The following is a 12,115-nucleotide window of genomic DNA, read 5'->3' as shown; positions in this document are numbered from 1 at the left end:
AAAACTCCTCCCTTGCTTCTTCCACCAACTCCACCTGCTGTCAAGTCTCCTCTAACAATTCCTCCGCGCTTCTGTGTCCGTCGGTAATCCACTGGAACCTCCTTCTGCGTTCGGCTTGCTGTGCCAAAATTAAATTTTCTTGCGCAGTAGGTATGCCATCTTTCCCCTTTATCTTATTTCGATCTTTGTTAAGCTGATTTGATATGCCAATAGGTTACATAAGAGCATAAGATAATTTACAATGACCCAAGAGGGTGTATAAATACTTTTTGCCGAACCTTCCAGAAGGGGTCCGTCGGCTACAAAACAATCCTAATCTACCTGTCAGCTACAAAATCTTTACTAACGACACCTTCCAATTGTTGCCGCTGCCCATTTTCTTCTTTCCCCTTTAATGTAGTTGTTCACTATAGAATTTGGCATGCTCATTTGATTCTTTCTAAGGTAATTGCCATATTGCTGATTGGATTTAATCTCTACACTGACTCTTTTTGTTGTATTTTAAAGCTTGTTGATTCATTGATTGGCCTCGTGTTGAGTGATCCGCTTCAGGTAAAATCCTAATTTGTTGACTGGGTGAAATCCCCATAGGAGAATCACCTATTATTATTGCTGACAGGTTTTCCTCCTCCTCCCTTTCAGTCCCTACTCCTTAATACCTGCATAGGGGAGAAGAGTAGTGTCTTTCCTAGAGGGCACTACTTTAGTCGTGGGTATTAACTTAATATATAATTTATCTTAGTTTTAATGTTTGTATCTTTATAGTAATGAATGATTAATATATATTCTAAATTGGGAGAAAATTAGAATTGATTAATATTATAATATTATCTTATTATTTATTCTATATTCTAATTTCATTCAATATTACTATTAGTCAAAACTCTCTTATTAATTTGATATATAGTTATAATTATATATAACTATATTTTTATTTTTATTTTTTTATAATTTAGTTTTGTAGATGTAATTATAATTATATATGTTTTTAAGATAATTGTAATTATAATCATATTTTATTATTTATTTATTTAATTTTGTATTTTAACTTATTATCACTAAATTCCATTTTCAAAATGGGGACCTTACAGTTCTGAACCCTTCATCAAATTGCCCGTCCTTGAGCAATGCAGATTTTTGTTACATAACTGCAATATCCAGTATAGCGACCCTACAATGATCATTTCAATATGAGGTTAAAAGTGTAGTTTACAAATTTAAACTTATAAAATCAAGGGATTATAATATTCAATATAAATTACTAAAGATAATTTAAATATAGTACTTATTTTGTACTTTTCTTCTCGTTTGTTCCACGATGAGCCTTACTGAAGTAATCAGGTTTCAAGCTCCTTTGGGAGGAGCTTCGGGGGCTCTAGCTACCATATAGTTATTCTTGAATGATCCTCTAGCTATGTCACCATTTCATTACAATTAACTCCTCCTAAGGCCTTATGTATATCCAAAACATGGCATAGCCATCCTTCCTAGAAGATAGATTTATCTCTCATAGGCCTTTAGAGATGCAATCTCTACCTTGTAGTGGGGTGCCCTAGCAGTTCTTCCATAACCACAGTGTACTAGGGAGCTCTACTAGTGTTTTTTCCTTTACTACTACTGCAATAGGACACCCTTAGCTGCTCTCCCTCAGATACTTCTGCAATAGGGTGCCCTTAGTGGTTCTCCCTCATTTATAATGCAGTAGGGTGCCCTTACAATAGTTCTCCCTTAAGTGTAGCTATAATGGGGCGACCTTCAAGATTCTCCCCTAATTGTAGCCCGAGTCTCTTCAGCCATAGGGTACCCCAGTGGTTCTCGCTTAATCACAGAGCAGTAGGGTGCCCTTAAAGAGGTTCTCCCTAACATGCTATTGCAATAGGGTGTCCTTGCAATTCTCCCTTTATTGCAACCTTAGTTGCTTCTGCAATAGGGTGCCCTAGTAGCTCCTCCTTTATCACAAAGTTGTAGGGTGCCCTCATAGTGGGTTAACATGCTATTGCAATAGTGCGCCCTTGCGATTCTTCCTTACTTGTAGCCTTGGGAAGTTGCTAACAACAGGGTGCCTTTAGCGATTCTCCCTAAAAAACAGTGCAGTAGGATGCTCTTATATAAAAATTCCCTCACTGCTATTGCAATAGGGTGCCTTCGCGATTCTCCCTTAATTGCCACTCTTTCCCCTTTTTATTTCATATCTTTAAATGTCTATTAATAATAATAATCAAAATAAATTTATACATTATCAAATGCTTCGGCTATTGGCATGGCTATGATTGAGCATCTTCAAAGCTCTGTTGGCTTCCCAATCGTTTATTATAATATTTGTATGCTTCTTGATTGCTATATGAGCTCATCAAATTCTGTTGTATCCTTAATAAGGTGGGCATACTCTAAAGTTGACTGATAAGATCAACATTGCCTTGATTAGTATCTTTATCTCTAGCTTGTGCTTATCCATTACTGTAATGATTCTATTTGAGAAAGGATTTCGTGTCACATCTTGATGTAGAATTGTAATATCATATATCAATACTTCAAAAGAAAGCCTTCAGAACTCCTTGTCTTGGAGTTCTCCCCATCATATGGCAAGATCATTCTTTGATACCACTGTAATGTCCCCAGTCCAGTCCCATAAGAATTGGGCCTGGTTTTATATTACAAGAAACTTCTCTTCATATATAATTTGTACACGGATTTGTCACAATTTATTATTTGTTATAGCATTGATATGTTAATAAATCAGATATTGTAGAATTTGATATCTATGTGGGTCTTCTACTTATGTTTGATATAGCTGTTCTTTCCAAAGCTTCTTGCGGACCAATCAAAAGGATTTTTCTCCAAAGCGACGATGATAGATATTAGCAATTATAATGGTTGTTCTATTCTCTTACTGGCTCTTCCCCTTATATTCTCTTTGCAACATGTTATTTATCTTTTTCCCTAATTTGTCATCCTATGACATTTGAGGATAGTCTATAGCTATTACTCCCAATATCTCCTTTGTACACACTCCCAGATAGAGATGGTATAGGGATGCTCGTGGTATAAAACTGAGAAGTATTTTCTATTCCTTAGGCACAAGAGAGTGCAAATGTCTTCGATCCCTTCTTGATGTCCTCAAGCTTCAGTGATGAAACTCTTGGAATAATGATGGTTTGAATGGTTTCTTGGTCCTTGTTTGTACCAACCAAATATAGAGACTATCATTTATAGACACAACTGTAAGCTTCTAATTTTCTGATCTTTAAAATTATTCAACAGACAAATGTATAGTAGGTCAATACAATAGATTCATTCATTCATATACTCTGTTTGGTAAGATTTTAGTATGTTTGCTCTTCCTCATTCCTTGTCCGTTCCATTCTTAATTTGTATACAGTTACTCTCTGAATGGGTGATTTCGTTGGCTTTATCCTCAAACTTTTGATTGCATGGAGATGATTATTTTTTGATGTTTGAAGTATTCTCAGCTGAGCAAGTATCTATATATATTCAATGGATGTTTTTAGCATTTCTCCCCATATCCGGGGTCTATGAATAATAGCCTGCGATTAGAATGTAATATCTTATATTGAGGTCTCTCTTCTTGGTAATTCCTATCCGCTGTTTATGGTAAAGATGCTGGCTGGGTCTTTGATGATGATCTGATATACCTATCAGTGGAATGCAATCTCTCCCAGCACTGTCCGTTTTCTTCTGTCCCCTTCAACATAGTTGTTCACTATAGAATTTGGCATGCTGATTTGATTCTTTCTAAAGCAATTGCAATATTGCTGATTGGATTCAATCTCTACGCTGATTCTGTTTATTGTATTTTCAAGCTTGTTGATAAATTGATTGGCCTTTTGTGTTGAGTGATCTGCTTCAGGTAAAATACTAATTTGCTGACTGTGTGAAATCCTCATATAAGAATTGCCTATTATTATTGTTGGCGGGTTTTCCTCCTCCCTTTCAGCACTGAGTCCCTACTCCTTAATACTTGCTAGAGGGGAAGAGTAGTGTCTCTCCCAGAGGACACAACTTTAGTCATGGGTATTAACTTATTATAAAATATATTTCAGTTTTAATGTTTGTATCTTTATTATAATGAATGATTAACATATATTCCAGATTGTAAGATGATTAGAATTGATTAATATTTTAATATTATCTTATTATTTATTCTATATTATAATTTCATTCAATATTATTATTAGTTAAAATTCTCTCATTAATTTGATATATGGTTATATATATCAGTATATTTTTATAATTTAGTTCGATAGATGTAATTATAGTTATATATGTTTTCAATATAGTTATAATAATTATAAGTATATTTCACTATTTAATTTTATATTTTAACTCTATTATCACTAAATTCCATTTTCAGAATAGGGAAATTACAATCAGGTACAGCTATTCAATTAAGGCATAGCCTCATCTCTCCATTGCACGAGCATAGTCTCAATCTGAAATAGGATATCTTATATTCCGTTCATAATCAAGATAGTTATCCTAACAGATCTCATTAAGAAGAGTTCAATATTTAGATCAATACATGGCACCATTCTTATCTTTATTATTTCAATCAATACATACATAGTAACATAAGCAATCAATCATAACCATCATTAGGATACAACCGTTTCCTCTGGCAAATCAAAGGTGACATTATGGTATTTGTTTCATGTTATAATTGATATCTTAATCTATTTAATTCAAAGGCAAACCCTAAGTATTCCTGTAAGGGACATTACAATTTAAATAATCTTGCAATGTTCATGGGGAATACTCTAGTCTTGCCTTAGCTTTCATATTTTCTTTTATGCAATATTCCTAATTTAGAAAATGGATATGGCTGGGCCTTGACTTAGTTCAGCCCCGAACCTTTCTGACTTGGAAATCAATGAAACTCCACTTTTAGTCCTTTTATGGTCATTAGTTAAAGTTCAAAGTTAAATTCTATTTTGTTATCATCTGATGGTAATAAACTAGTCAAAGTAATTGCAATTTCTTATTTCTACGACTAGTGACAGTCAAATACAAATTTTGTCTCTTTTCTTTATTGATCATAGCAAATTGACTGAAGTGATTTTTCATTTCTACTAGTATATATAATCAAATCAAAATTCTTTGGCAATTAATTTCACTTCTTTCTCTTCTTCCAGCTCATTGTTATACATTGATAATAAATTAATTTATGTCTCTTAAACTATATTTTGACTGATATGGAATCAATATCAGTTGAATGCATCTTCCTCAATTATTTTTTCTGTCCTGACACACCTTACTTTCCGCTTTATGGTTTTCTTTTTCCTTGGTGTTATCCCCAAAATATAACAGCAATGAACTATCAGCTATGCAAATATCAGCAACAGATAACAATAGGTTGGTATAGTTTGGTCTTGCTTGATGATCTCCAATCTTAGAATGAGCTCACCTATACATGAAATAATGGTGTTCAACTATATGTGAAATGCTTGCCAGTGCACTAAAGAGTTTAAACTGCATACACTGTCATATTTTTCATAATGGCTGTTTGCTTTGGTTTTCCACTATGTATTATAGTTTATGTTCCTACAAACATTTTAGTCATTTGTCATTGAATGTGTTGAAATTGGACTTTCATTGATTACATTTATAATTCTTTTTCAAGATGTAACTTGAATGTCAGGGAATGTAGCATCACATTTGTGGCAGTGGTCATCAGTTAAGTTTCCATTGCTCAACTCTTTCCTTTCAATATTTAGTGTTTTTCTTCTTTTCCTCTTCCTATTTTAGATAGAAAACAAGCGTTTGACTGGTGAGGACTATGAAAGAGATGTGCGACACATTGAGTTTGACTTGGGATGTTCAGTAAGTTGTGCTAACATTTCATATTTCATATTTATTTTGCAAATCACAAATCAGCATAAATTTGAAATATAAGTGAACCTTGTCATGTGATACTAATATTAGGACATTCACTATGAAGTTGGCGATGTCCTTGAAGTGATGCCAAGCCAAAATGTAGCTGCAGTTGATGCTTTCTTTGAACGCTGTGGCTTGGATGCAGATGCGTATATCACGGTTAGTGTGGTGTTTTTTCTCCTTTTTTGAAGATTATTTGGCCTTACATTATATATTGTGTTTCTAGGGATTTATTAGGTTTCATATTAGTCCATTGAGATTGCTACACAAAGATGCATGTTTTTTTTGTCTTCAAGATCATCTGTTGTTTATGTATTTTAGTTATTGTGGTCAGTTAAACGATACAAATTTGAGAAAAATGCTAACTAAAGGATTGATTCTTTATATTGCAACCTTAACAAGATGGGAGAAATGAACATAAAACATCACATTGGTACTTGAGTTACATGGATCTTTTGTCAAAGCTTTGTGTGCACTATGTTGAACGAAGTTTGATTTGATATAAAATAGGTATAGCTGACAATTATATTACCTGAAATTTGTACCATGGAGACAGAAGTCCTTCCATAGTTGATTTGCAAGATGTATTCAGGCCCAGTGATAAGATTATATACAATAATCATAAATTATTTTTCTATCATAATTTTCTCAGACTAGACAGCAAAGCTTATGAAAAATAGTTGAAATTAATTTTATAATATTGTATTTCATAGGTTTTCAACTTTATTCAATAAGTTTCATTGTCTATCCGAAGCTTAATGTGTTGAAAATATCTTTCTCAATCATCAAGCCACCATCTTACTTGTATGAGGTTATATCAATTATAACAGCACAGGATCAAATCAGTTATTTGAATGATCATGATATGCATAGTTCCACAGAGTGTCATGATGGGTGGGCATGTCCCTTAGGAAATGCTAAGTCAACAAATACTCATCGATGCTGATTTACCATTAGAGTAATGCAACTATCTGGAACAGTTGAGCATTGAGAAAGTCATCATTCACTCTTTGTGACTTCCAGAGTTGATATGTGATAGCTGATCGATAATTACATGTCTTCTTTTTGTTTGCACAATGATTGTAAAGTAAACGCTTGGAGTAGGAATAGCCACCTATTGACCCTTCCTTGATTCATGGGTTTATTCAACAGGTACATTAATGCCTAGTGGTCCACATTGAATGTGAACGAAGTTGCTAGTAGATAGTGCCAGAACTTTTGTACGAAGTAAACCATCCCAAGGGCTCCCTTCTTTGTCGTGTTGTAGTTTCTTTCTGCTTTTGATAGCAATTGACTTGTGAAGTAGATAGGGTGATCCAATCCATGCTCTCCCACTTGCACCAATGTGGTATTGATAGAAAAGTTGGATGCACCACGTTTATGTGAAACTCTTTGTACCAATTCAGGTATGCCAGGATAGGTGCAGTAACGAACATTGTCTCGAGTTCCTCGAAGACCTCTTGTTGTACCATCTTTCATGCATTCAATTCCATCCCTTTCATGTCAACTTGTTGAGAGCACATAATTTGGGTGAAGTTCTTGGTGAACTTTTGATAATGTCCTATGCATTCAAGAAAGGACTCGACTCCTATTACATCCGTTGGGGTTTCAATTTTAGTGATTAATCTTTCAACTTTGTCGTCAATCTGTCCTTGCACACAATATGGTTGAGTAGTGTTCCCCAAGGCACCATAAATTGATATTTCTTTGGATTCAATGCTAACTGCCCTTTTCCACACTATTCCATGCATTCCCTTAAGGCCACGAAGTGGGTGTCTTGTCCATTGTAGATGGACAAGTCATCTAAAAATGTCTTGAAGTTCCTCATGGACGAAGGTGGTGGGGGCATTGCACAACCAAAACAATATTTGACCACAAATGTAGTTTTCCACTTGTCCTCTTTTGCGATAGAGATTTGGCTATGACCTGAAAATTTATCCATCGAGTACATTTTGTGTCCCGCCACCTGCTTGAGGATACTATCTGTGATGTCCCCATTTCCAAGATTGAATTTAATAAATAATATTAAAAAATGATAATAATAAATAAGTAAATAAAATTTATGAACAAATATTAAATATATTATTTATTGTTATGATATATCAAATCGATATAATAAGTATCATATCAATTTATATAGTAGTAATGTAATTGACTATACTAATAAATGAACAAAAGATAATTAAAATAATAAGACATACATTAAATTAAAAGAATAATAATGGAACGTGCACTATTATAATAACTAGTTTTAAAAAAAAAAAGTTTAATACATGTAATTATGAACATTTTAGTTAACAAATAATATTAAATAAATAACAAAATAAATTATAAATAATCTATATTCAATTTGTATCAAGGAAATGTATTCTAACATTTATAAATAAAAATGTATATAATATTAATAAACTAATTGACAAAGATGAACAAAGACACGACCGTAAGGTCACTGCCTTCTCCTACACCCGCTCAGATATATAAGAGACTGGTCGATTGGGCATGGGAGATATGGAGGATAGGGAATCAAACCCCAATCAACAATAAGAAGACAACAAATGACCCACCATAGTTATGGCTATGGATTGAGAAAACACACAAGAGAGAAATGTTTAAAGGGAAGAAAGAAAGGAGTAGGCATCAATTTGGAAAGCATTAAATATCAACCAGTCATCAACAAATGAAGGGAAGAACAACTAAAAACATTGTTGCCTCCAGCATAGTAGACCAGATATAGACAGTTGTCGACATGGATAAGGAAGACACAACATTAGAATATAGTAGTTTTTGTTTTTGGCAATGCAGTCAGACATCAATAATCCAATCAATCCACAAAACCCTGTATAATCAGCGGAGTGATGGTCTACAATATGATTTTATTTTGTATAGAGAAAAGAGAACAATGAAGAATAACGTAAACTCATTCTTTTAACAGGAAGGAATAGAAACATACAGACTTATAGTCTTACAGAAAATAATAGAGAGAGCAAGACTTATGAATCTGATCTTCATTTCTTCCATAACTCATCTATGAATTTTCAATCGCGTGGTTACAAGTCTTCAGATAAGGACCATCGATCAGTAGTTTAATAACATGCAGAGAAAAAGAGAAAATTCATCTCTCAAGGACCCGTATTGGAATTGCATATACCAGTCAATAGTCAACATTAATATCGGGGCATCTAGGAGAACCTTGGTAGTCTCAGACTGAAGTCAAGAGTCGTTGACATTAATAATTAGAAACTATAGTTGCACTGAAGTCCAGATTGAGACTCAGTACTCATTAATGATAGAAGGAGATAGATTTCAGATTCGAGGAAGGGAAGATCATTGCCAGATTCACCAACTCAACAAAGTACTACCAAAGTGGCTCGAGGCAAAGAGATAAGCAGAAGCCCATGACACCCAAAATATTCACATCATCTACAAACCTGATAATCATAATGAAAGCGTAGTAAGATTGCTGCTCACTATAATGATTCCTTAGGTTTAAGATAATACCAAACACAACCATAATTATATAATCATTCAAATTGATACCAGTTCCTTTACAACTCATTCCAAATGCAGATCATATTATTTAGTTTTATTATAAGTATGATACTTCCTTGAATTATAGGGGTGAAAGGTAGAAGGAATTACAGATCATTACATACAAATATATTACAGTTTGAAGAATAACCATTCCACAATCTCACAAGAGGATTGTTATACAAGAAATAGGGTTCATCCAAGGGAATTCATTATGCAAATATAATAGAGTTTGAAGAATAACCATTCCACTATCTCACAAGAGGATTATTATACAAGAGATGGGGTGATCCAAGAGAATTCATTGTATAAGTACATGGCCTTGCCAGGGCAACTTTACCCTTACACAACTCTACAGTTCAGAATGGTATAGATATTATTCTCTCTCACACACACACACACATATACATACGTACACAGGCACACACACACACACACACACACACACACATACATACATACATACATACATGATCACTATGCTAATGTTTTCTTAATCTTATATAGCCTAGGATTGCCTAAGAGACAATAAAACTCAAAACTAGATGACACCACAATCATTGAACCAAGAAACTTTCATCGTTACATAAGTCTATTACTGATAATATTGCTTGTACACAACTAAGATAAGCAGTATAGAAAATATATAGAGAAAGAAGTCTCTTGTGAATTGATGTTTTGAGAACATTGTCCTAATATTCCAACCTAGCCACTCAAGGGACATTACATTATCGATGAAGGGTATCAGGAATGAGTCCTTGATGGGGACTGCATTCAGACACTAGAATTCCATGCAATGTGAATTCGATCTGCCCCCTTTTTAATGATATCACATTAGGTGAGATCCACTTGGCTGCGCTCGAAATATGATGGCTTCTTCCGGCATCCATCCTACGTCATCACTCATGTTTGCTGCGTTATTCTTGTTTATATGGTACAGCCTCTTCAACACTAGTTGGACTCCTAATACAAGTGGAATCTTGTGAATGCATAGCTCCAGGGGTACCCACATTAAGTCGTCATACGTCCAAGCGAAAATATTTGTATACTCCATAAATTTATTGAAGGTTACCGCCTTTAGCACTTGAGTCTAGTCGTCACTGACTAGTATATTCTTGGACTTAGTTTGTCACTGTGGTTTTTCTTAAGTTTAGGGTCCTCATATTGTATTGGGTTGTCCTTGTCAAATTAGTGTGCCAAAGTCTCATTAACTCAAGGTACCCCTTCTTTCTACACTCCATACTTGAGAAAACATGTCTTTCTTCGTTGACTCTTCATATACTTGCAACATGTTACACTCTGGATAGAAAAGATTGGTGGAACAACTCGCTCAACAAGCTCACCACATCTTTTGAACAACCTTCCAGTTCCAGAATGCCTTCCTCATCTGGCTCCATCTTTCGTCTACCTTTATCTATTCGAATTGGCTCTCTCTTCAAATCTTATCCTAAGGAGGATGCCAAGTTCTCACTCACCACTTGCGTTATCAATTCAATAACAAGCTTCCACCCTCCACACTTCATGGATAGCGTATTTTGCTTCCGTGTGGTTTACTTTCTTTGCGATGAGCCACCCTCTCCCGAGAATCGCATTGTAGCCTTTCCTCTTTAGGGGAACTACTTCAAAATCCATAGGGAAGGGTTGCGTACTAATAGTTATCTTTTGTGCCATTAGGGTTCTAATTGGCTCAATGTTGTCTTGATTGGCACCCACTTGATTGAATGATGAGGGAAACAACATCGACTTCCCTAATTTCTAACATGTTTCATCTGGTTTTATGTTCACCCTTGATCATCCATCCGTAATGGCGTTGACAAGGATTACGCCCAATTTCCCCATTTTCACTATTACAAGGTGCCTTCTACCATTTACCGTTAGTAACATTGGGTTTGCTGAAAAGTTGACTCGAATCTTTGTGTTGTGTGTCATTGTACAAATATGTACATTTGTGGTGCAGAGTCTCTAGAAGGTGTGTGATGTTTATTGGTACTTTTATCTATAGCATTTGTCTTAGGACATTTTACTCGGACTCCATACATAGCGAAGTATAGGCAATTTTATTTGTTTCCCTTCACTCCACCATTTCCCTTTAAATGTCAACCTTAGCTTCTAGCCGCCTTACCTTTTTCCATACAAGGGTATGGGGATGTCACTCTCTTCTTTTGTGCTCTTCTGATTGCTAACTCCCCTTGTTCGCTTGACCTATTGATATTCAACAAGTTTACTCCAGACTTTGAGAATTTCCCATCCTCTTAGTTGTTGAGACTACACCATCTACACACAAGCTTTGGATGTGCCTACTTTGGGTAGTCATGAGTGAAGTGTCCCCATTGGTTACAAGTCCGACATTGAATTATAGGTCCGCCTTTGGCATCATACTATATCCATCTTTGGTGGTTATTATGGTTTTTACCACCTCTTCAATTCCAGTAGGCAGTAGACAACATAGTTGTATTAGTTGACTGTTGTGGGGTGGCCACTATTGTTGTAGCCATAGCTGGCCGCTCCTAAATGAAGAGAACTTGTGCGCTTCTAGTCTCCATGTGGTATGTACATTCTTTGGTGGAGTGACCTAATACTTGATAGATGTCAAAGAATGCCTTTTAAAGACACATGCCTTTCATGTGACCTTCCTTACAATCTACGCACTACAATTCTCCTTCACTCTTGCTACTACTCCCCTTCGTGCCCTTAA

At 35.0% G+C, this 12,115-nt stretch overlaps 1 protein-coding gene across 4 annotated transcripts in view; it reads left to right on the top strand.

Annotated features, from left to right (window-relative positions):
- LOC149535359 (Flavodoxin family protein) overlaps positions 1-12,115 on the top strand; it is a 215,697-nt gene that overhangs the window by 140,946 nt on the left and 62,636 nt on the right. For 2 of the 4 annotated variants that reach the window (XM_089806788.1, XM_089806789.1), the window contains exons 9-10: positions 5,764-5,838; positions 5,941-6,051. The exons of the other annotated variants lie outside the window; for them this stretch is intronic. In XM_089806788.1, the coding sequence (XP_089662914.1) occupies positions 5,764-5,838; positions 5,941-6,051 (186 nt within the window). The remainder of the gene's footprint in view (positions 1-5,763; positions 5,839-5,940; positions 6,052-12,115) is intronic. 4 annotated transcript variants of the gene reach the window in all.

This window comes from Cupressus sempervirens, chromosome 10, assembly GCF_028749045.1.
Source record: "Cupressus sempervirens isolate cs-2001-9-10 chromosome 10, ASM2874904v1, whole genome shotgun sequence".
Classification (NCBI taxonomy): domain Eukaryota; kingdom Viridiplantae; phylum Streptophyta; class Pinopsida; order Cupressales; family Cupressaceae; genus Cupressus; species Cupressus sempervirens.
The sequence above is the reverse complement of the archived record's forward strand: the minus strand, read 5'-3'. Positions and strand labels throughout refer to the sequence as shown.